The following is a 27,242-nucleotide window of genomic DNA, read 5'->3' on the forward strand; positions in this document are numbered from 1 at the left end:
TCTCCTCAAATCTGTTCACAACCACATTTTACTGTTTATCTAGAATACGAGATCCTGTGTGAGCAGCCATTGTTTCCAAACCAAGAGCAGCCAATGAGAGCAGCTCAACTCGTAGTACGTCACCTCCGCTGGCGATGACCATAACACCAAACTCAAGGCTTCAAAACAGTTCACCACAAACCGTTGGGTAACATCACAATATGTTCACACTTGGTTGCAGCCAGGAAGTGTTTGAGCGGTTGTAGGAGGGTGCGGCCTTTTGTTGGTCAACAACAAGCATCTGATGCTGGGAAGCGATGCGATCCCTCACCTCTAAAACTGCCCCTGTAGACACTCAGCAGCCTGATTCATTAAAGGGAGAATGATTTATCCATCATCGCTTGCACTTTCAGTAATGACACTTCCAGTATTCTCCTCCATCACTTGTGTCCATTTACAATCACTCTTGGCACAGACACTAAACAATCAGCCATTTTACTTTCAACAACCTGAACTTAAACATCTACATCACCGACAAACACCACAATCGATGCCACAAGCACTGACTCCCAGGGTCAAACTTAAATAGTGTTTATAACAAAGTGTGGAGTCACAGCACTCAGAACTCACAAAACTGTGCAAATATCAACATTTCAACATTGGCACTGATAGAAGTACAGTCAGGATCGATTTAGCTGCTGCGACTGTAATGCCTATTGCATTATATCGCATTACTCTGCCCACTTTAAGTTAATACAGTAATTTGATCCTTGCAGATTTGCCTGCACCCATTTCAAGACATCCATAACTTTGATGCATTATTATTCAACGTGTTCACTGACAACAAGCAATGTAATGTTCAGCAGCTCTCAGATCTCTCATTATGAAACCTGATAGATATCAGTCCAAACTTTAAGCACCGTTTTCATGCAGTGAAAAGGTAACTTTGACAAAAATGTAAACAGATATTTTACCAGTTGCTCTTTAATTACTTTATTGAATCACCACTGTCACTGTCTGGATCAGTAGATTTTAGCATAGGAGTAGTCTCTCAGCACGCACCAATCTAAGTAGTTGCTTGAACGATGGCGAGAATGGCCACTAACAAGCGTACGCACCTTACTTCAAGCACACATCTCACCTGAAACGACCTCCCGCCATTCTCCTCCGTACTGAAACAAACTGGAGATATAGCGAATCACTTTATAACAAGAAGAGAACTTTTTAAAACACAAAAAATGGATGTCCTGTCCTACAAGACTTTGGACTGGTTCTGCAATGCAGTGTTTTTTAATTATGTGATTGTTTCCATCCAGTTTTGCCAACAAAAGCTGAGAGAAAGTCCTCAGTCTCTATCGAGCAGAGCCTTTAGACACTGGCTTATGAATCTAGCAGTGGAGTGTCTCACTGGTCACTCAAAGTTTATTAAAAGTCAACGAAAGCCACAGAAACAATCACAACTTAATAACTTCAAACACAAATAGCTGCCTGCTGAGCCATTTGTATAGACGGGTATGGCTGGTGATGGTATTCTCTTTTATAACCTGTTTTTATACCACATTTAGCACACTAGATGAAAGTTCGGTACAATCTTTTCTCTCCAAGCAGATTTATGACATTTAGTCGCAATGGACATCAGTGGTAATGATATCCTCAGGAAGTCACATTGAATCTAAAGATACTTGATTCATGTCCGTGTGTTAAGATTTGAACAGATTTTTGACTCTAATTCCCCTCACACAGTATCACTGCCTCTCCTTAAACTCTCCTGGCTTTCTCTCTTGACTGTTGAAACATTCATGTCTAGTCTATATCCCGTAATTTCCAGATGGTTACAATGCCGTCCTGAGGTTAAGTTACGGAGAAGCACAGAGAATATTTCACTCCCCACCTCTCTCTGTAACGTTAATCCCGTCTGAATCAGGCTTTAGTCCGATTATAAGGCTAGTTTATTAACTGTAGAGGATTACCTTTTTCAAAAGATTTGACAGGCTGGTTTTCTTACTGAGTTGTAATATTATATAAAACAGATTTGGAAAAAGTAAGACTTTGGTTGGCATTAAAACAAATTTGTTAACGTCCTGTGGAGGTGCTCGCACTCCTGCAGCTCTATCAAAGGGTCATGTCTTCCAGGAGTGTCATGATGCCTCTGGGTTATAACCTACTTGGACACCCTGTCTTCATAGCACCGTGTCCTGCCTCTCTGTCAAAACACATTACCAGCGACGAGCAGTCATGTCACAGCACATTAGATCACCTCCAGCATCGCCGCACCGATATCAGTGAGCTAATTAAGTGACTTACATGAGTGCCTCTGACAGGTCTTTGGTTGGTTCAAGGATAATGTTCGAGAAATGACACCACCTTCCTAACCAACGTCATGACAGGAACACAAAAACTTTTGAACATTTCAAATCTCGAGGCACAAAAACGTCAACACTGACGCCATCTCATTGTTCTGATGGTGTATTACTCACAAAACCCCAACAGTCCGAAAAATGTCCCATTGGACCGAAACTTCATTATTCCAACAGTGTGTTGTTCTAAAAACAAACACCCATTGCTCCGAAATAATATGTTAAATGCCCACGTTAAAATGTCTATAAACTCTGGCTCTATGTTCTATATGTAGTTGAGTTCTTACATTATCCCAAATGTTTCCAACAATGTTCAAACCCAGAGAAATCTGTAATTTTATTCAGGTAACACTGCGTTTCACCAGTCGCCTGTCGATGGCGCCATATCCCCTTTGTGCCTGCGTCAGCGTTGTGGTTGTCCGCCAGAAGCTGTCATACATTGACTGTTTATCCAGTCTGAAGCCACATTGTTACCATCCACTGTTTAGATCTTGGTGCTTTTTAACTCTAGATTTGAACCGGATGAAGGATTTTAGTCATCGGACGTCTGGATCTTAAGTTATCAGAGAAACAAGCTGAGCTAACGTGGTCCGTGTATGTTTTGGTCATTGGATTTTCCTTTCAGAAACGGGTATTAAAAAACAGAAAACGAGTGCTTATTTGATTTTCGTTTTAAAATACAAAAATTAAAATTGAAATACAAGGCGTTATTCTTTTCATGGTCAGAAAGGGATGAGCGAAATTTAAAAAATTGTTCGATTTTCATTTTCTATTTCATATAACAAAAAATAAAATCACTAGAAAACAGAAACAGAAAAAAGGCCTGTTGTTTCATATTCTGAGACCGGATGTTGTCATTTACAGGACGGTGCTGTGTAGAAGAAACAGTAGGCTAGTAGACTGCGGTCAATCCAGCCGTGAGTCCGATCTCCGTGGTCAAATCAGCCGCACTTAAATTTAGAGTGTACAAGTATTCTCAGCATTATGGTAAATGCGGAGAAACAGCGTATTTACTTCTGGTTTTCAAAATAAAGGTATTTAGAACAGTAAGCTATAATTAAAATATGTTACATTAAAGTCTTGTGCCACTGATGAATAAAAAAACTTTATATCAAGTATCTTTACTGCACCAGTGTGGAGAAATGCCAAAATAAAAGTCTCATATTTATGCCTCCAGAGATTGCATATTTGACCATATTTGAGGTACTGTAAAAACATATTACTCAGTGTTTCCTGGCTACTGATGGTATATTTGACTTTTACACATATGAGAGTACAAACATACTTAATATCAAGCATTTTTACTGTACCAATTTGGAGAAATTGAAGAATAAAAGTCCCATATTTATACTTCCAGATTCCATATTTTCTTATATTTTTGAGCTACTGTAAAAACATATTGCTCAATATTTCCAGGCTATGGGTGAAGCATTTTCATTATACTTCAATAATGCTGCAGTAATCATGACAAAATTTCACACAAATGTTTAACATCTTGATAATATAAACACTAAACACTAAACACAAAATCCTACACAATTCTAATTTGTTTACTTTTCACACAAAATGCAATGCCAGTCCACATTCTTCTTATTTTGCTGCTCTGCTGTGTCCATTTGTAGGTAAAAGGGAAAAAGAATTAGTTTTAACTTCAAAACACCATTGTACCTACTGTCTCTTCCTCACATATTATTTTTTATATTATTCAGTGTGACAGCTGTTGCAGGTGGTTCCACATACAGTTTTTTTTACAGTAGTTCAAATATAAGAAAATATGGAATCTGGAAGTATAAATATGGGACTTTTATTCTTCAATTTCTCCAAATTGGTACAGTAAAAATGCTTGATATTAAGTATGTTTGTAGTCTCATATGTGTAAAAGTCAAATACACCATCAGTAGCCAGGAAACACTGAGCAATATGTTTTTACAGTAGCTCAAATATGGTCAAATATGCAATCTCTGGAGGCATAAATATGAGACTTTTATTTTGGCATTTCTCCACACTGGTGCAGTAAAGATACTTGATATAAAGTGTTTTTTATTCATCAGGGCGCATAAAACACTTTAATGTAACATATTTTAATTATAGCTTACTGTTCTAAATACCTTTATTTTGAAAACCTATATACGCTGTTTCTCCGCATTTACCATAATGCTGAGAATACTTGTACACTGGACATTTAGGTGCGGCTGATTTGACCACGGAGATCGGACTCACGGCTGGATTGACCGCAGTCTACTAGCCTACTGTTTCTTCTACACAGCACGGTCCTGTAAATGACAACATCCGGTCTCAGAATATGAAAACAGGCCTTTTTTCTGTTTCTGTTTTCTAGTGATTTTATTTTTTGTTATATGAAATAGAAAATGAAAATCGAATAATTTTTAAGTTCGCTCATCCCTTTTTGACCATCAAAAGAAAACGCCTTGTATTTCAATTTTAATTTTTGTATTTTAAAACGAAAATCAAATAACCACTGTTTTCTGTTTTTTAATATCCGTTTCTGAAAGGAAAATCCAATGACCAAAACATACACGGACCTAACGTTAGCAGCAGCTCAGCTCGTAGCCCCTCCGGGACGTCCTCTGTCTGTCCAACAGCGTGGGAGAAGCAGTGATTAAAGCAATTTAACCTTAAAAATCTGTGTTTTTATTTCGGGACAATGGACTCTCTGACAAATAGGAAATTTTTCTGACTATTGGGGTTTTGGAATAATGGGCATTCCCTGATAATTTGCCACTTTTTCATTTAAGATTAGTTTTAAAAAGACACAGTTTAGGGTCACGAATTGACGCAATATCAAAGATTAAGTTTACTTAAGATTTATAAATAATATATCTGCTTGATGGAGCAGACCTCCGCCACAGCCGCCGTCTTGCAAGCAATACAGAAGTATCCGCTGCCGTATCACCAGACTACAGAGCAGCTTCTTCCCTCGAGCTTTGAGACTCCTCAGGTCTTCTTCTGTCCACCATAAATAATAGATTTTTTGTTTTTTGCATGTATAAAGAAAAAGGAGCTTGCATTTCATTGTACAACCCTGTGTTGTAGAACTGAATGCATTGACAGATTTCAGTATACAGCGTTCAAAAGTGTTTTATATTTTGAGTCTCAATCACATTTGCTTGCAGTGAAACTTAAGTCAATCAGAATCAGAATCAGATATACTTTAATAATCCCGTGGGGAAATTACTTGTGGGGGGAACAGGGGGGCAGAAAAACAAGAGCTATCAGCAGCAGAAACAGTGTTATGGTCCCAAAAGGAACAAGATATCTGCATCACAGCCCTCAGACAGAATGATGAATGAAATATTAAAGCTGACATTTATCAGTCTTGAAGCCAAATTTGTAATAAGGAGGACAAAATCAGTGATTTAGAACTTTTCATATGATGCAAAACACTAATGTTTTAATACTTGTGTGGCTGACAAACTTTTATGACTTCTTTTAAAGACAAATGATTAACGTCTCCTGCAGCAATCAACAGGAACTCAATTCAGTCATTTTTAATCATCAATCTGTCTCCACTGATCCTCTTCAGGGCCACTTGGATTATAAATCAGGGTATACATAATTCAGAAAGTACATAAATGCATGTGTAACTCTTCTGAACATGCTGACTTTTGATTTGCGTGTGTTTATGCACAGTGACAACACAATGTCACATTTGTCTCATGCAAACCGACGTTTTCAACCATTTTTTGTTTTATTTACGACTTTCAGACTGTATAATCTAAACTGTGACAGCTGCGTGAATAAAAGTTAACCATTCAAACAACGGGCCCTCTGTAACAAACTACCTCGGGACCGGGCCATGTCCAGTTTAGTAGCTACATGCACACATAGAAATCTGATTGTATGGACTCTGTAAGAGCGGGAGTGGTGCTTTACATGTGTTTAAATTTGGATATGCAAGTGGCAGGGAGTTCAGTTAGTCAAGGTTTTATTTTCCTTTTATTCTGTTTAGAGTAAAGCAAGTAAGAGCTTCTAAAAAGTTTTGGTTTTATTTATTTCACTGATTTAGCAGCAAAGGTCTTTATAGTTTGAGGCTTTTGTTGTCATTCATAAACTTAAAACCCTTAAACTTAATCCTGCAATAAATAACTTTATTTGACCAAAATCTAACTGATATTATGATTAATGTCCCTCTCTCCTACAGATATTTGTGACACTGAACAGTTGGACAACATTTTAGTCTAATATGAATGGAAATAAGTGCAGACATTAATACGTGTCGTATAATTATTTTATCACCAGAGCCTAACGAGATAAGCAAACACCTGAAATGTTGTGAGTCTAACAAAAGGCTTCCACAAACAAATTATATAATATTTATTTCCAGAGGTCTATAGTAACTTAAGTTGTTTTTTTGAGGATCAATCTTTTAATCGACTTTTACTTTTACTCTACTACATTTAAAAGTTAAAAAATGTACTTTTACTCCGTTACTTTGACGTTTGCCACCTCGTTACTCGTTACAAATTAAAATGGAAATATAATTAATCATCAAAGGATTACCTGGAATAAGTGTGTCCGAGAGGACGAGGAGAACAACGTACGGTACTCTCGAAGATAAGGGGTAAGGGCGGGATGCGCAGGGCGGATCTGAAAATTTGAACTGCATTGATCTAAATATGAGATTTTTAAAAAGGAATATGGAGGATAAATATAATATAAATATACTTAATCTTAAATGTTATCATAATAAATATCTAAATTATCCATATAAAAATTTTTCCTGCTGATAAAGAAACATTTGTTGCTGTGATTTAGTACTTTTTACTTATTGAACCAAAACATAAAGTAACATGTAAATTCACTGCAGTATCTTGCTGAGAACTGCATATTTATAAAAAAAAAAAAAAGAAATTGTATAATAACATCTGAAAATATTCTCTGCTTTGAGGCAGCCACAGGGAGAAAGTAGGCCTGTATAGTAATGATGTAACGATAAGCGGGTCAGAGACACTTGCTAGCGTGTGCCGGCTACAGACCAGGGAGAGGCTTAAGGGCTTGTTTGTGTGTGTGTGTGTGTGTGTGTGTGTTTTTTGTCTGTGTGTGTGTGTGTGTGTGTGTGTGTGTGTGTGTGTGTGTGTGTGTGTGTGTCAAGGTGGGGAGGGAGGGAGGGGTTACATAACCATCAAGGCTTGTACAGCTCCTCGCATTGCTAATGCGGCTTCCCCAGCCACAAGCCTGCTTTAAGCTGGAGGATAACAATGAGAGAGATACAGGGAGACAGGGAGGGAGAGAGACAGACAGACAGACAGACAGACAGACAGACAGACAGACAGACGGAGAGCTTTGAGCCCTGCCTTGCCCCGCACACAGCATCACTATGTCCAGTCACAAAAGTCAGCTCATCCGTCTGGTTGAGACTCGGCATCGATTACAACAGCAGGACGGCGTTACGACGGTTGAATCATTCGCTTCATCTCTTCCTCACTTAGAGACACAAAGTGATTTTTAAAAAGAGATTCAATACAATGTGGACTCACTCTGTTCAAACTGTATAACAAATATTGTCTTTGTGTTACGTTAACAGTTTTATAGTTTATTTTTATTTCCGTGTCATGCCAAACATCTGGCACATCCCACATGGGATTACAAGAAGCCGCTGTTTTGCAAAACATAAATCCTCCAGCAAAACAAAAGAGCAATAAAAATATATATATATATACACACCACATTATAAAGTACCTCTGTTCAGATGATGTTCACTGACAACTGCTGTATACCTGCTGTTCATCCAGATAAAGAGCTTTTTGTCCTCATGTCTCAGGTTTCCTCCAACTAACTGGTTAATATAAATGTTTGACAGATTTTATTTTTATATGATGTAAAATGATACAATATGATTTGATATACAGATCCATAAACATGAAAACCGTTGGATCTTTAAAATATACAGGCCATTTTTTCCCAGTGTTTCAGTCTTTGTGCGTCTTCCATATTTACAAAATCAGTTTTTATCTTATTAAACAAAGGATTGTACAGTTCCTGGTAAAAAAACAACAACAACAATAGAAAACAAAATGGAGATCACTTTCTATAATCATTCACACAGCACATTAAAATCAGATTTTCTTCTTCAAGTCTGACATAACAGCGACTCCATCCACCAGTATTTGTGGAAACATCTTAAAATTCAAAATATATTGTAAAAGGTTTTTATGCTTGGCTGAGGTCGAAAAAAGTTTTAGAAAAGCAAAATGCACCAGTGGAACGTGACTGAAACGTCACTTCCAGTGAAGAGCTGAACACATCAGATCTGTGTGGAGCGATGAGGAGGCTAACCTTCCTCACATTAATACATATTTCCATCCTGTTTTCCACTTCGACTGAATCTCTCTTAAAGAAACAGTGTGTAGGATTTAGTGGCATATAGCAGTGTAATTTCTGATTGCAACGCCCCTCGCTTCACCCTCCGCTTCCCCACAGGAGAAACTACAGTGGCAGGAAAACTTGCTAAAGCCTTTATCTAGAGTCAGTGTTTGGTTTGTCCGTTCTGGGCTACTGTAGAAACATGGCAGACCCTGGCAGAGGAGGATCCCTCTGTAGATAGATAACATCTCATTCCAAGGTACCGAAAACACAATGATTCTTATATTCAGGTGATTAAACACTCATGAAAACATACCTGTGAATATCAGTTTCTCACAGTAGATCCTCCTCAGTGTTACACTCTCGACCAGCACTTTGGTTCAGGTTGAATCATCTCGACAACTATTGGTTGGATTGCAATTAAATTTGGTGCAGACGTTTATGATCCCCAGAGGACGAATAGTACCGACTGCAGTAGTTCTCAGCCCTCAGTAGGTGATACAGCTCTTGTTATGATTCAGTATAAGTCAGTCTCTCTGTGGCCGAGTTGTGAACTTTCTGCCATCATTCCCACACGGTTGTACCTGAATTATTCACTTGTTTCATCCTGACCTGCGTTTAACTTTCATTCAATAAAAGTGACGTTGTGCGTCCGTCATGCAGACATTTTTTATTAACTTTCATAATAGACAGTCTGTTATTTCTTGCTAATCCCTTATATAATTGAATATATAATATCCGTTGACTAATGTATAACGAGGCGCTCATGCACATAAATAGATGCTGAATTAATTAACGAATGATTAGTAGCAAATGGCTTCATCCAAAAGGCAGGAAAATTAGTCCTCAAGTCTCTGGTGTAACACGGTTATACTGCGAACAATCCTTGCTCATTTCATTTCTTAATTGTGTTATTATTATTTAACTTAATGTACTCGTGCTGCTTAATAATGAATTGTTTTACATTATCGTTTATGTTAGTAATAAGGCTGATTCAGCTTCAAGTACAGAAACACGAGGGATTCATAAGACAAGTTAACACCACCACAACGCCATGAAGACACAGACAGAAACTACAGATTTAAAATATCCACATTTACACACCTAAACCATCGCTCCACACATACTGGCTTTGTAAAAGAGAAATTAAGTGATTTTAGCTGGTTGTTTCTCAGGCTTCAGAGGTCTATTGCACATGTATTGCACTCAGAGACAGACAGACAGATCCCACTCACAGTACAGTAGGCTACAAATAGCACAGGTACCAGCAGTGTGTAGTAGAGTCTGTGTGCGCGGTGCAGTTGTGTTGACTTGGTATTCAGACAGTGACTGCAGGCAAAAAGGACCAGCAAGGATGCTATTCTTAGTCGAGCACAGCAGCATCCCAGAGCACCGCCACGTTAGCCACGAACGCACAAATAACAGACAGCACTGCGTGTTTGCAGTCCATGCTCCAGAATCCTGCTTCAACACAGAATCCTGCTGTAATTCATGAATATTTTAATGAGTTTTAACACATTGAGGGATTTATTTGCAAAAATAGATCTCTAGTTTTATAAAAAATCATGTTTTTTTGCACACTCCAGGCAACATCAATCATTTCTTCATAATTTCTATGGAGCAAAGCAGTCAAACATGGACGTATGATTAGAAAATACTTAAGTGTCATTACTGCTCTCCTTTCTTAAAATATAATTCCCCTTTAAAACACGATCACAATGTCTGTCCTCTTGTCGCCTTCGACTGTGAACCGACGCTCCGTGAAGCTCTTCTCTCTTTAAATCTGTGTTTCTACCACGTCCAACTTTCTGTATGTGCTACAGTACATGGGCCACTTCAACCATCAACCCTCATCACCATGGAAACACCTCAGTCAGGTGGCGCATGGGTGAGGAGCGTACAGTGGGCAGTGGCATTAGCATAAAGCAACGCTGGGCATTAAAATCACCCTAGACTTCACATCTGGCCCGACCCTTCAAAATAAAAGCACTGATTGGTTTGACTGACCGACTGCTCCTCGTACTTTACACCAGACCAGGCTGAGAAAGTTCTACTTAAAGCTGCTCTAATAGATAGACTGTGGTTCCCCTCAGCTCAGATGTTTAATCGTCTTTTGGCTCATTGTTTTGGTTTTTATGGCACGCAGCTTTACTGTTTTTTCCCCAACCTCCTTTCAGCATCAGCCGGCAGCTGTTTTCAATATAAAACGGTCAGATAAACCAACTGTGCTAGGAATGTAAAGATAAAATCATGATACAAATATGTGCAGTTTCACTTCAGTTGTTTTAAAAAGGGATTTAATCTTCAAATTAATGATAAAATAGTTCCTCGAATTAATTAGTATATGATTCAATTTGAGCAGATTTGAACAACAAAAGCTGTTTGGGCTTTTCACAGGCTGATCGGGTCTTTATCTTGTAAGCTACAAATCAGACAGTTGTTTCTATCTGAAACAACCAACTCAGCACGATACGAGCGACAATAACAGGCCTCTTATTCAATGACTTACATCAGCTTTTAGCCTGGCTTATGTTTCCAGTTCATTGGGCAGTAAATCACAGCAGTGAGTTTTATTATCACTCACTTTTTAACTCATCTGAGACTAATCCAATGGAGGGGGAGGTTACAAACATTAGCTGTGCAGGTGTTGTCATTAGCTGAATAATATATATTATTTCTAGGTTATTTCTGTGTATTGGTTAGTTATTTATTGTTTCATGCACTAAGGCTGCACAATATGGTAAAACATCATATTAGGATATTTTTGGGAATGATCATTTTTGCATCATTAATTGATTTTTTCACTAGAAAAAAAACAATTAAATTCACGAAAATGTCTTTTCTTTAATCTGGAGACCTCTGCAGGACGACAGTACTTCAGTATAAAGCTGTTTGTCACACATTTTACTTTTTATCAAAACATTACAGCTTCTGCAGTTTACATATTGTGATTTTGATTAATTGTGCAGTCCACATACAAGTGCAGAGCCAAGATGGACAAATCATAACACAACAAGAACACGGCTGCAGTGGTGAAACAGTCAGACAAGAACCAAATACTTCCTATATATAATATTAGATTACAAACAAACAGTGCTGCCTCCTCTCTCTCTCTACGAATAAAATCTGCCACAAAAACACAACTTGTTTTTACAATCACAGGAACACAATAAGGAATAAAACCTGAATTTGACTTCATCAGAAAGTGGTATGTTCATCTTATTAGGTTCATGCAGCCTTTGGGAAAAGTAGATTTAACCATATTAAACCAGATTGAGTGGAGTTAAAATGTGACCCGCTAATGAGAGGCTGATCCTCACTGAACCAAGGTGAGGATAAACTAATATGGAAGCAATAAAAGCCATAATGATGATAACTATCAACTACAATTTAAGCAATTTAAATACAGTATTTATTTTGGATGGGGGTGGGCAACAGATATTGTGATTGTGATATGACTCACAATTACATTTTACTGTTAGGTGGTCAGTTCAGTTCAGTAGAAAGCAACACTTGCTTGGTCTGTTTTATGATGCTGGGAATCAAGTCACCCAAAAATCCAATCCCAAAAGGAAAAAGTCCCTTATTTATTTATTTAAAGTCACTTTTTTTCCAAATTACTTCAAATAATTCCTCTCGTTCTCTGACAGTAAAGTAGTTGAGGTGATGAATGATAAAAAGCAACTTTAAGAAGATGAGATTGTGCTCACAAGAACAAAGAAGCATCTTCAGAATATCGAGATCAATATACCGATCACAGTCATGTTAATGAACGAGATTATTATGACTCATTATTCGATTGAATAATTAATGCTGCAGAGTATCTGAGAAGAGAGCGAACATGAAATGATCCGAGTTATCGGTCGTACGAGAGTGCTTTGATGCTCTCTGATGTTTTTGTCTGACTTTAATGTTGCTCCATTAAAAACCTGCAGCCCTCTGTCAAAATCACAGAGTGCCTTTCATAAGCCGGGGATCAAACAATGACTGCTCGTGTCATGAATCTTGTTACTGTTCGTCTGGATGTTAGATGTTCTTCCTCTCAGCTGCACTGCTGCATCTTCATACATGAAGGACGACGACATTGTACCTGCTACTATCAAGGTTCAAGGTTACTGTGTTTGTACCCAGAGGTAGAACAAACAATTCAGACAATAAGTACAGGATAAATGATAAGAAAAAAGGATCTAAAAATCAGGATTTACAAAGAGAGATCAATGAAAAACAATAAAATAAATAACCACTAGAATAAATGCAGGTAAAAACAGGAAAACCTCTGTGTCATGTTTCTACAACTTCTCTTCATGTGAGTGATCACTGCTGGAATAAAGCTATTTTTAAATTGTATTATATTCTAGTTAATTGAATATCTTTCTTTCAACTGTTGTTGTTAAACAAGACATTTGTCAGGGGTCACCATAAGCTCTAGAATAATTGTGACGGGTGTTTTTACAGAGTTTTCTGATGCGTTATTGACTAAATAATTAATCAATCAAGAAAGTAAGCAGCGGAGCCTCGTCGTGGAGAGAGGCCGCCACAGGCTGCCCAGGGAAGAAAGAATGTGCACCCACTGCACACGGCAGGAGCTGCACTTTTTAAACCACCTGCCAGCTGTACCGAGACATCAGAGACATACACACACCACAGCTTATAACTACCCAAAAAGACTTTGGAAAAATGGCTAAGTCCCATATGTGTGGGGTGAAATACAGCAATGTGCAAACACAGCACGAAGATGTTTGAGCTGTCCCGACTGGAGAAGGGAATGAATGAAATGAAATCACTCTGCTCTAGAGTTGACCTCTTCTCACGAAGGCACTGGCCCTCACTTTCAACACAATCACTCGGATGTCCAGCAGTCAAGAGGAGTGCATGCCAGGCCCGCTGTACCACAGGAAAACTATGGTTTTACAGGCATTTCTAGCGCTGTGTCGCTGCGTGATCGACCCCTTGCACAACAAATTCTAGCACTGTTTGTGTGAAACCTAAGAAAGTCTTCCAGGAGTGACTGACTGTCTCACCTCTCTCTGACGTCTGGTTTTCACCCAACCTCCGAGTGTGGCCCCTGAGAAAGACCAAATACGCTTTCAGCTTCACACAACACGTCCCTGAACCCGTTCTTTCCTATCCCAACCCGACCCTCGGTCTCATTAACTGACTGCTCTGGAGGCCGGTGAATGCGGCTCAGCTGTACTGTCCAGCTGAGTATCAGTGGCAGTATTCACAGCAGTGAGGAGTAAACAGTAGCCACAGTGCAGGCAGGCAGGCAGACAGCCCCCCCGCAGCTCTAATGCCAAGCTGTCACACTGCATGGGTCGCAGCTTAACAGCACAATGTCTTTAGTTTGTGTGAGAGAGAGAGAGAGAGAGACGGTTTGTTAGTGAAGAACAGATGACTGACTGAATGTTCTGGCTTCAGTCCACCAAACTGTGCACGAAGGAGAAACAGCTGCTTTCTCTCAATCACTGTATTTGATCAACAAAATAAAATGAACTACTGTATCTGTAAAAGTATCCTACAAAACAAAAAACACACCAAACACTTGCTGCCTCTAGTTTCTTCTATGTGTTATATCATTATATATTCAATATGTTTGGGATTAAAGGTTGGACAATTAGAGGACTTCACCTTAGACATTTGCAGTGCTGAATAAATTTTAAATAAATCCTCTGGGCTGAATCATCGTCTATTTGCTTATTGCAGATATACATATCAGCTGATAAATGACAAGAAACTGGAGCCAAAGACACGTTTGAAGTCATTTAGAAACATTGTCTTCATTATAGTTCGTCCTCCTACACAGCTTGGTCACAAATCTTTAAAAAAACTAATTTATGAGACCCTCATACTTTACTTTATTCTGAAATATAAAACCCAGCATTGATCCACAAAATAAAAGTATTCTGAAATATAGATTTAATTATGGCTTTAAAACACTTCCCTCAAATGTCGTCTCTAAACATGTGGAACATCCTCATCACTGAACACCATAAAACGTACTACAACATACAATTATATCCTTATCAAGTCATTTGGTTGGATTTTAGTCTTTAAAAGTCTAATTTAATTAAAACAAGTGAAAATAATCTGCCAGCACAGTTAAGATATTCAATTAAATTATTCAAAGTCAAGTTGAATTTTTCTTGATTCTAGTGATTCTTGAGATTCACTTTTGGTTTTTTTCGCAGTCGAACGTCGAACTTACAAACCAGGGCACGTACAATCTGGTCTGTACAAGTGTGTGTGAAAGGAATGCCAGATAAGAGATTATTAAGAGTTATGTCCTCTGCATCTCGCTACCAAAACCTTGATGTTGGACAACAGGATTCACAACATTTGATTTGTGTATATGTATATGTGTACTTTAAAAAGGCCAGTAAACATTTTGCATATACCACAATCTCAAGGCAAATTACAGATTCTATTATTTAGTTTGTTTTTTTTGAGTAAAGGCATTAACTAAAATCTCTTTTATGTGCAGACAAGCCGGCGTGTGAGTGTTTCTCTGCCGGAGGAAAAGGACTCAGGTGCTGGTTGAAGGGAAAACTGCAAAAGGCGACTGACAAACTCTGCTGATGATTCCTCTCAGCTGGGAGTGCACAGATGTACGGCAGAGAGAAAGACATTCATCCAGACTCAATTTGTAATAGTTTAGAAGCTACAAATAACAGGAAGTATCATTTGAAAGTATAAAGAATAAAGAATTTGGGGGAATTTATTTAAGCTACCTCAGACTTTTACTCTTATCTTATGAGACGCTGACAGTCTTGCGACAGTCCGGGATTATTTGTTTCAATTCTTTGAACTGCTCCTCTATGGCGTCAGATGGCGTCGTTATCCAATAAAACATGGAGGTCCGAGTTATTGTGTTGAAAGTAGGGATCTCACGAGAAACCGATACCAAGTTTACCAAAACTTGGTTGGAACATTCAGTTCACTACACATTCACTGGTATTGGTATAAGAGGGCCTACCTTGGTTTTTTGCCCCTAAACTGTTAAAAGTCAGGTTGAGAAGAAGCCGTCTTGAGAGCGGAGTGATGGCTGTGAGAGTGTGTATGCTTTCCCTCTCTCTGTGGTTTATCTCTCGTTCACAGCTCTTCCTTGTTGAATTTGTGCGTTAGGGCTTCTATTGTGCGTGTGGCAGTTAATATCTGTGAAATAATAACATCTGCTTGCACGAGGAGCCTATGAAGTCCCCACAGAGCATGTTGTGTAACTTCAGTCTGTCGTGTGTTTGGGTTCTGACCACTCTTCCTCATTCTGCCCTTCTGCATTCGCAGTGTCCCGACTTGCCGACTTTATCTGAGTTGCACTTTAAGATTTTAACGATCTATCAATTCATTAATTGGTTTACGCTGATTAGGCGGGATGAGTAAATGGACTCTCAGGAGATTATTGTCAGTGAACAAATAACTTCCACGCCCACAATTCCAACTCGAACTGCTTCAAAAAGACTAAACACCGCTGGGTTATTCTATTGAAAGCATCGGTTTAACATGGAGGTTTTGTCAAGTACACAGAGTAACCCTCCCAAACATTTTCTCCCTTTAGGTAGCCCTCACTCTTAAAAAAGGTGTTATTATTTATTTATGGTTTATTTTTTAGGGACAGACAGCGTAAACAAAGACAGGCCGAAACACGAAGGTAAAAAAAGATGCATAAAAACACAGAATTAAGACTACATGAGTACAGGAGTTTGTTGCTGAAAGATTTGATTTGTCTCTTAAAAGTGATGAAGTTAGGAGTCACTTTCCAGGATTCTGACAAAGACGTCCAAGTAAAAGATGTTTAACAGGATGAAACTTTACTGGAAGCTGCTGCCGCTCTGCAGTCTCATGATATAATTTAGATTCTTGACTTGTACTGTGCTGGTTTTCTTTCTTACTATGTTTACTGTGAACATTATGCACCAAAATACAAAACCTGCTTCACAATAAACCCGATTCTGAAAGGTTGACATAAAATATAACTACAGAGTAAGATCAGAAGGTAATTAAAAAACAGCCTTTTTAAATGCTGAAATACTCGCTCACACTTTTATTACTAGTCGTTTAGATTATTGTGATTCCCTTTTTACTGGATTACCTATGAAAGCTACAGCTGGTTCAGAAACCTGCAGCTGGAGTCTTTAAACTATAAACATGGATCACTCCACTGCACTGTGTCTTTTAGAATTGATTTTAAAGTGATTTTACGTGTTTATAAAGCTTTAAATAACCTTGCTCAACCGCACATAAGAGACTTTATTTTAATTTATGTTCCAGATCACCGAGGTCCTCCACCGCTTTTCTTTTAAATGTTCCTTATGTGTCCCATAAAAGCACCGGATATTAGTATTTTTAAAAGGAAATTAAAGACCTATGTTTTTAATCTGGTTTTTTAATTTAAAGTAATGTTACAGCCTTAGTTTATAGGTTTTAATCATTGGTTTTTACATTATCTGTCTCCCTGGTGTTTACTTTTGCTTCGAATTTAATTTTCTTTATGTTTTACATTTTATTGTTTCTATTGTATTCATTTATAGCCTTGCAACATGTTATTTATTGCTCTTTTTATGTGTTGTTTCAGTCTGTTATGTGAAGCACTTCGGGCTGCATGTTTGTATGAAAGGTGCTATAAATAAAAGTTGAGTTTTTTTTTCTAAAAAAAAAGAATTAATAACAACAACAATAATAAAAATGACAATCTCCTCTTCCCTAATGCCAAAACATGAGAGCAGAAGTTGCACTGACACTGCAGCAGAGAGAGACTGAAGCCCACCTGTAAACATTCATGAAGCGAGAGTTTGAGAGAGAAACCTCACCTCCTGTGTCTCAGCACACTCTCACCCAGCTGGAGCGTGACTGCAGATTGATTGCTACCACCCTAAAAGCTGCGAATACACAACAACACTTCTGCTTTTTGGCTTCTAGAAACGGAGTCAGGGTGTCAGAGGAGGGGCGACAGATTACCTGCGTATCGATGGGAGGATTAGATTTAACTGATATGATCCGGCTTGGGTCAAAAGTGCACCGAATGTGGAAAGGAAACTAGCTTTCAACCACTAGTTTGCATTACAGCAGCTGCTGATGGGATGAAACATGTCTTTATACCCCGCAGCAGCAAAAATAAATAGGAATTTAACAGGAATATGGGTCATTTAAAATTAGCTTTCAAAAGGAGATATATTTTCATAAGGACTATTTGTGTTTACAATTAGATTATCAATAGAAAAAAGGCTCTTTATGTCTGCCTCATTACACAGGACTATATGAGAGGAGCAGCTGATGATGGGATGTGTGCAGCAAATATTTTTCTGGAAGTATCAGAGCGATGAAGACGAGATGCTGTTCAAAGCTTCTAAACATCGAACAAGTTGAGTTTAGAGCTGGAAAGATTACTCGACTAATCGATGGAGTGAAAATGACACAGCAACAGCAACTATTTTTATAATCTATGTTATTTTGAGGCAAAATATTCACTGGTTCAAGCTTCTAAAATGGGAATATTTTCAGATTTTCTTCATCTTCTATAGTCGTGTTTCCACCACAGGAGCTTCACTCAGGAATTATGAACCTTCGGAGGAACTAAAGTGTCTAAATTAAAGGTTGTAGATATAAAATCAGTTGCACTAGAGCGGCAGACCGGCTATGGAAACAAACCACAGAGAGGCTGCGATACAACACAGGCAGAGGGAGTGAGACACCATGTGAGTGTGTCTTTATATTAGATAACAGCTGTTTACTGATACATTAATGTTCTAAATATCATATATACAAGCACTAACCTTTTAGTTTTGGGTGGAAACGTGATGGTAAACATAATATTACCCTTCGTCAGACTGTCTGCCTTTTTTCACAATTTTCTGACACTTTATAGAAATGGTTCAATCGGCAGAATAAATCAACGATGGAAATAACTGCTAGTTGAGTTGAGATACTTTGTCACACATTACAAGGTCACTGGAGGTTGGACTTTCTGTGTGTGTGTGTGTGTATCAAAAAACTGAAATATTGTGTTGAAATGACAAGCGTGCATTATATATGAGCAAGTTTCTCTCTGAGCAAGACTTCAAACCAGTGGAACGGGAAGCTGGCAGGAAAGCACACTAAAGTCATGTTTTTTATAAATAACGAGAAACCATCAAGATATAAAAACATTGATGTATTATTTTAAGATATAATCCTGTGTAGGGCTAAAACTAATGATTGACCCAAAGATTTATTAAGTTTACTACAAAATAAACACAGAAAACATCTGAAAATCTGAGTATTTTAGAGTATTTCTTGCTTGACAACTGACATTTAATCAAAATATAGTTACAGGATAATGTTCCATCTGTCAGCTAATAATAATTATAGTCTCAGCTCTATTTCAGAATACACACAAATACACTGAGCATGTTTAATTTACAGTAATATGTACATACAAGCTGATGTGGGGCTTTCACACAGTATCTCATTTATGTTTGTTTGAACTGTGAATTACAGACTGTAGTTAAATCTCTTTACATGTAAACAGACTGTATTATAGTTTTATCTCTTACAGTTTTCTGCTGTATTGTGTGTATAAACAGTAAAACAATGGCTCTGACAGCCTTAAACTGTTCTATAATGATATTTTGAGTGATTATCTCCTATATTAAGGATTTGTGTGTTTTTATCAGCCCCTGTGTCACTTTTTCTTGTATTTTGGGTCCCTGGAGGATTTATTCTTTACTAAACTGACACAATGAGAAGTGAGACTTACAGCTGAGAACAATAGCACCGTGCATGTGCAGTAAAGACTGCTTTTAAATGTGCAACAAAGACAGAAATTAATTCATAAATAGTCCACAATGCAGCTGCACTGCGGAGGGATAATTAAAGGAAAACCCCTCCAACAGCAGTCTCCATCTTTTTAAACTTTGAACTGGTCTAACTGGGCTCTCCCAGCACCGGGACGCACCTGCTGTTTCTCCATCGGCTCCTTGCTGATGGCGGAGACCTTTGGCGCCGGTGCCCGCTCGCACGTGCATCCCTCCAGCAGGTATATCCCGGAGGGCCTCGTGCTCTGGTCGTTCTCGAAGTAGAAGAGCACGTTCTGGTAGAGGGCGAAGTACTTCTCGGTCCAGCGGCTGTTCTCCGTGGTCTTCTTGCTGAGGAAGCCGCGCTTGGTGCCCTCTTTACGCGCCACCACCGACAGATACAGAGCGTGGCCCTCATTGTACCGCACGCCCTTCTGCATCTTACTTTCACCCGGGTTTGTTTTGTGGTTTTTATTTTGGTGCCAACTTCAAACAGTAACCCGGGGCATCACATCACATCACCACCGGGCTCTCACTCGTTATCTTTAGCGGAGGCGCACCGGAGAGAAAGCGGTTAATGTGTCCGTTAGCAGGGAGCGGTAATCCCGGTTTACCATGGCACAAAAAGTTGGAGAGTCCGCCCCGCAGCGCGCATCACACCCGGTGCTCCACTGATCACTTCACGGCGTTCCCATGCTCCAAACTTTACCGAGGAGTTACCGGAGCGTTTTTTCTTATCCGGCCGGTTAAAAATAAAATAAATGTATGAAAAAGAGAAATGTTACCGGAGCGTCAGCGGCGCCAAACAGAAATAGATCGAGGGAACAGACGGTGAAAACAGAATCACGACGGAGATCAGCGGTAATCGGCTTTGACACCAACTTAAAGAGACAGGTCGCTGCTGCCCGCCGCGCGCGCTGCTACTGTCTGCCCGCGGCGCCTCGCGGGAGCGCACGAGCCCTGGAAACGCCTTCCACAGCGCAGGTGTAAGAGCGCGTGGAGGGGCCAAAAGTTGAAGGCACAGCTGGACAGGTGTGCGGTAATTATAACCTCCGGGTTTAAAGGAGGTTACCGCGAGTCTTTTATTCATCATTTCAGTTCTTTTAATGAAAATACAAGGTATAATTAAATAAAGAGTTATATGTCACTAGATATAAGGAACAACACACATTAACAAGTACAAAAGATGTAAAATAAATATATGAACAACAGGGGCGGACTGGGACAATAATTCAGGCCGGGAGTTTGATACCATCCCAGGCCACCACCACCCGATTAACGCAAAACACCGAGAGTGAGTTAGGTTGGGCGCCTTCTGATGTAAGAGTGTAAAATAATAAAGCAAAGGCTCCACATGCACACACACACAGCTTGTTCTGTCTCTGTCCCCTACAAAATAAATGTTTCTGTTGTGCTGCAATAACCTGAACTCAAATCACTTTTAATGTTAACAGTGTAGTAGTAGATGAAATAAAATGTTACACCATCATCCACCTAGAAACTTGAGACCAATCCTATTTTTAATGTAACAGGTACCAGACTAGTTATACATTTGACCACTGTGTCAACCATAGTATCAGACCACAAGTGAGAGGTAACAGGCGGGGCACTGCAGATGTGTAGACAATAGTCACAGTGAGAAACTTGGTGTGTGTATGTGTGTGTGTGTGTGTGTGTGTGTGTGTGTGTGTGTGTGTGTGTGCCTGCAGTGCTGTGACAGAGAGCCTCAGAAAAAGAGAGGAGGGGGTGTGTGTGTGTCCAACGTTGCTGCTCAGTCTGTGTGAGCTTCAGTGAGGCAGATACTCTAATCAACAGAACCAGCATCAAATGTTGCAGCAATTTGAGTTACAGTAACCTTCCTAACCTCTGACCTCTGACCTCCTGTCCAAACTGGACACAGTGCGAGTGTGACAGCTGCAGCTTCTGGTTGTGTGATTAAAACATTTAGTGCGAGTTAACACAACGTAGAAGATCAATAAAAACACGCAGAGTCTGCACAGGAGGGACAATTATAGCAACCAGTTACACCTTAATCATACAGCTGGACATGGGAGTGGCACATTAACGCCTCAACCACAGAAACTGATTCATGTTTAACCTAATTTACAAGAAATATACAATTATATATATGTGTGTGTGTGTGTGTGTGTGTGTGTGTGTGTGTATACTTCAGATTGTGGCTCATGAGGCTGCATCCTTGTCTTTGTGTTTTACTTTTAATCTTAAATATAACGTTAACGTCTAAATATTGTTTTTCTTTCAACGCTTTTTAAATGATGGTGTCATTATAGAAGTGCTTTTGAGTCTCACTCTCTCATCCACACACACACACACACACACACACACACACACACAAACACACACACACACACACATTTTAAAAGTGGACAAAAGCAGAAGTTTCTATTTTTATACATTTGTGTTACGCTTCAGAAGATGGGTGTTTCTTTTGAAACTGTCATTCAGCCTGAAAACACAGACAGATGTTGAAGTGCTCTAATAGACTCTCTCTCTCTGTGTGTGTGTGTGTGTGTGTGTGTGTGTGTGTGTGTGCATGGAGACAGCTGTTATGTTGTGAGTGTGTGTGTATATTTGTGTGTGTTTGAGCTAAGCCGTCACAGAGTTTGCCTTTCACTTCAGTTCTCGTACCATACACGACGTGGTGGTTGGTGGTTGGTGGTGCAGGGGGGGACGGAGGGGTATTAAACCCTACAAGACTCCCTATGTGACCCCCCCGTACGGTCACAGCGGTGAGGTCGAGGTCTGGCTGTGGTCAGGGTCAGAAACATGCAACACTTTAACAGCCAGTGGACGCAGTGTAACACACGTATCACGCTCACACCATCAAAAGACACAATGTCACACACAGACGATGCCAGTTTTAATCTGTTAGGCAGCTTAGTATCAGTTTACTGTGATGAAGTCTAACCCGACTCTGCTCCGCAGTGACCTGCTGACAGAGCTGCAACGGCACTAAGTATGTTTACCCAAGTGCAAATATAAGGTTGGACTATTTTCTATCTGAGTTACTTTACAAATCGAGACGTTTACATACAGAACCTATGCAGAGCTTAGAAAAACAGGGCTGCCCAAAGTGATGCCCACGGGCTAAAGTTGGCCCGCCATATGGCTCGATTTGGCCTGCCAGATGTTTCTAGTGGAAACAAATTAGAATATAAATCGTTTGTTCTGTGTTATTTTTTGGGAATGTTAAATGTCTTTAATTATTAATAATTAATTATTAATTAATTATTTTTTTTGTAAAGGCCAATGCTAGATCTTTTTCAAATAGAGCAGGTCTAGACCGAACTTTTTATAACATTATTTACAGAGACCCAACAGTACCACCATGAGCAAGACCTTCATGTTGCATTATGTTTCCTAATCTGAGCATGGCGGGCAGGGTGACCCTCTGCACTGGAAGTCAATCAATTAAGGGATCCTGGTACCATTTTGTATCTTAACAATACAGAACAATAGCTGTTTGCTTTTGGTCTTTATTGATTTTCTGTTTCCCTCTTTTATGGAGTCATATCAGTCTCAATATTAATAAATGCAAACAGAATGATTCAGAAAATGTATTTTGGGATTTACACTAAATATTTTAAGTTATTGTTGTATATAAATGTAAAACAAATCCACATTATTTTAAATGAATGTAGTGCAGGGGTGGCCTGAAGTGTGTGTCTCAGTCATTCCCACTGCAATTCAAAGTGTTTATGGACTCCAGTATGCAGGAATATTCAAACACACTACAGGCGAAAATAACACATTTATATCACATGCAACAAAACTGCATGTTTATTGCTTCAAACTGCATGAGATTGGCACAAAGAGGAGTCTCATGGGAATTCATTTTCATTCAGATATCTTGAGGTCAGAGGTCAAAGGATCCCTTTAGAAATGGCCATGCAAGTTTTTCCATGACCAAAAATTTTGCCTGACTGCGGAGAATTTTGGGCTCTTGTGTGTTTTTATTACTTTTAGGATCTGAATACTTCTTCCATCGTTGCCTGTCGTTAGTTTTATTTAATAATCTGAGTGATAATGTGACAAAGACACTGCGTTTTAAAAAAAGAAATCACATTCAGTTGAAGCATCTTTCCCGGTTCAGCAGATTCGCTGCCACCCACATCGGCAGGGCTGACGGAGAATAATCAAACCCACGCTGGTGCAGATCTGTGCCCACTGGGATGTTAAAACAGGACTGCCTGGTAGGGGACCGCACGCCAACTCCTAACCCACCTTGATCCTGAAACTCTTCTGCACATGCTCAGATGCTAATGAGGCCTGCTGAGGGCAAAGACACTAAACAACAAGAGGAGAGTTAGGTCTCTCTAGATGTATTTAAATAGCATAGAATAAGAACAGACAGGGCTGCAACTAACGGTTATTTATATTACTGAAGAAGTTAATTAATTAATAGACCTATTAACTAAGAGAGCAATAGCTTTAAGATGGAAAAATGTCAACAAACAAAAGTATGAATCTGGTCACTGGCATAAGGTTAAAATATATTAACACATATAATATTTATATATGTTGTCATTTCTGCATTATCTGTATATTTTCCTCCTCCAGTTTTTATTCACTGTAAAGCGATAAAATAATTGCTGAAACAGATTAAATTTAAAGTTTTAAGTAACAGTAACTCAGTTTTTAAAGCTAAAAAAGATTCTTCATCAACCAGCTTTTATTAGTGATTTTATGTGACTTTGTTTTGTAAGTTACAGAAACATTCCAAGTTAGTGTCACTTAAAATTACCAAAAGCTACTTGATCCAGAATGTTTTCTTAAAATTTAGTTAGTTTTACTCAACATAATCAGTTTCAGCAATTTTTTGAGTTAAATTAATTTATCTGGTTTTACAGTGTTTGATGATACAGGAAGAAATATTAAAGAGCAGCAAAACACGGAAGGATGAGGGTCTGTTACACTTTATCTGCTGCCAGGACTATTTTATTTTATTAATGTGCAATAGTTGTTATGATTGAAAACTTAAACTAACTTCATCAAATAGCTCAATTTGTCCGACCAACAGTCCAAATATTCAATTTAAAGTCATATAAAACAGAGAAAAGCAGCAAATATTCACATTTGAGAAGCTTGAACCAGAAGATTTTTGGTATTTGTCCTTTAATTATCAAAATTGTTGGTAATTAATTTCATAAAAAGGATCATGTAATTGATTAATTAAAGTGTTTTAGCTCTCACTCTGAATCAACATTGGGGAGAAACAAATTACATGTAACTTATTTATGTAATCAGGATACGATCCATAATTGTCCTAGATATTAAGTACAGTACTTGAGTAAATGTACTTAGTTACATTCCACTGCTGCTTTTATTAAACATATTCACAATCTCTCCACAACCATAACCACACTGCACAGTGAATTATGAATGTAATCCAGGGTTTTGTAGGTAAACAGGTTACTATAAAGTCTCGGTAAGATAACCCATTACCGACTGAGGTAGATTAACCTCATCCTGTCGCCTCCTATCACTTCCAAAGCTTTAAAGACCATATGTGTGTGTGTGTGTGTGTGTGTGTGTGTGTGTGTGTGTGTGTGTGTGTGTGTGTGTGTGTGTGTGTGTGTGTCCACGGGCAAACTGTGGAAATGCTGACAAATGAAAAAAAAGTCTCATTGCGGCTTAATATCGTCAGTGGAGCCGCACGGAGAGAAACAATCCCTGTGAGGTTAAAGGAGAGGACAAGGACACGTTGCATCACAGCCAGGCACCAGACACACACTGCTCAGTTTCTACTGCGTTTCAGCCTGAAGGGGAAAGCAGCTCGTAGTTTGACAACCTGTACGCTTACACAGCAACTGTCATATAACAACATATAACAAAGACTGCAGCTGCTTGTCCTCCCTGCAGAGTGGGAGGGGGAGGACATCACTTCAGCATGTTTCTCTCTGCTGCTTTTACTCCGCTGGATAAGGAACTAAACGAAAATCTGTCATTAACATTCAATAAGCTCATAGGATGCGTTATAATATGAACTACATCAGTCTACCTGTGTGTGTGTGTATATAAATAACTCTATATATTATTTTATACATCTTTTACTATGTGTTACATGAAGGGACTGCACATTTCATTATGCAACCTTCTGTTATATAATGATAAATACAGTTTCTTGATTCCTTAATGATGTTTAGTTAATTAATAATGTCAGTGTTGTGTTTGCTGCAAATATTTAAATGTATTTAAACTGAATCTAATCTAATTAGGCACCTAAAAGGTTCTATAGGTTTGAACTTATTACTCTACTATGGTTAATAAATCATTTATAAATGCTTGTAGGTTGGTTATAAACTATTAATACAGTAATAACAACCTTTGGGTGGCCAGATTGTGAAAAGTACAGACGGCTGCAACAGTCTTATTGAAGAAATAACTGACCTATAGAGAATGAATGAATTATTTATTAAGCATAATAGAGTAATAAGTTAGAACCTATAAATCTTTTATACTGGGTGCCTAATTATAAAGTGGAACTATTAGATTTTGTTCAAACAAATGTAAATGTTTGACTTTTGCTTGCTTCACATTCAGCTTTGAACTTAAACTAAATAATATCTAAAGAGGTTTTCTTTAGGAAAACTAAATCTTTAAACAGCGTTAAGAGAAATATGCTGGATTTGACGTTTTCAGTGTCTTTAAAGCAGAATAATTAGTCACACTGAGAGCAACAAACACAACACTGACACATCATCAATGAATCAAAGACATTTATTTATCATTATACAACACAAGGTTCATGTTACATGCATATAAAATAAAATAAAACTATATACAGTTATTTATATACACATATACACCCAGGAAATAATTCTACAGTGGATGTTGTGAATATAAACAGCAGCAACCAGATAGTGATAATGACCCATTATAAAGGTATTGTTAAAGGTATGTTAGCAACCAAAACAAAAAACGTTTTGAGTCCTACAACTGAAACAATGAGACGAATGCTGTTTAAAAAAGCTCTTTTCAAACTAATTATCAGTGGATTCGTCACTACAAGCGACACCGTTCACACCACACATTGTTATTTAATATAAAAGAATATCAATTAGAGTTCTCCTTTTCAGTATTTTACTTGACCCGGCGTGATGGGTGGTCCTGGGTGGGGACATAAGGGGCTTTAATAGCAGCACTCTCATCTGTAGATACAGCCAGCTAAGGATTATGGAGGATTACTATTACAGTGTGTGTCTCTGTCTGCTACACATAAACCACCAAACGTTACTGATCGAGCTCTGCGTCGTTTAAATAGTCCTCTCTCTCTCTCTCTCTCTCAAATAAGTTATACGATTTCTTTACTCGCTGTTGCAGCATTACATTTCTTGTGGTTACTTCTTTATATTCGCTGCTGCTTCTGCAGATCTGCTGCTGTGTGGTGTTATTTTTGGGGAGAGCACCTATGTGGAACCAAGCGAGTGACAGAGGAGACGCACAACTCCTCCACAACACTGCAAATGCTTTAGTCTAGTGGTCTGCAGATATAGTTGGGTTTTTTTTATTTATCTGGGCCATTCTTGTACTACATAACAGAAATATATCTATTCTTGTCTCTCTGTGCTTTGATATTTTCAAAAATAGCGTTAAAAAAATCCATTAAATTCTCTGAGAAGGGGAGAAATGTGGTTGTTTTTATTCCCACCCACCTTCAGGAAACTGTGTGGTGGCTGCAGGTGAAATCCTGTCCAGGGATGTTGGTGTCAAGGTTAAACAAATAAGGGAAGATCTCTTGTGCGACACCAGTTCAGGCTGCATAGTAAATATGCAAATTAGCAATTAAAGCAGC

The 27,242-nt window shown here is 38.6% G+C and overlaps 1 protein-coding gene across 3 annotated transcripts in view; it reads right to left on the bottom strand.

The window, feature by feature from the left end:
* The window catches only part of rasgrf2a (Ras protein-specific guanine nucleotide-releasing factor 2a), a 40,183-nt gene extending 19,827 nt beyond the window's left edge, over positions 1 to 20,356 (bottom strand). The window contains exon 1 of one of the 3 annotated variants that reach the window (XM_051412408.1): positions 19,588 to 20,354. In XM_051412408.1, coding sequence (XP_051268368.1) covers positions 19,588 to 19,866 — 279 coding nt within the window. In that variant the 5' untranslated portion in view covers positions 19,867 to 20,354. Of the gene's footprint in view, positions 1 to 19,587 lie in introns of all 3 variants that reach the window. The other 2 variants (XM_051412406.1, XM_051412409.1) reach the window with 2 other exon arrangements.
* Positions 20,357 to 27,242: the final 6,886 nt, after the last annotated feature.

Source organism: Dicentrarchus labrax, unplaced genomic scaffold (genome assembly GCF_905237075.1).
Source record: "Dicentrarchus labrax unplaced genomic scaffold, dlabrax2021, whole genome shotgun sequence".
NCBI classification, from domain to species: domain Eukaryota; kingdom Metazoa; phylum Chordata; class Actinopteri; family Moronidae; genus Dicentrarchus; species Dicentrarchus labrax.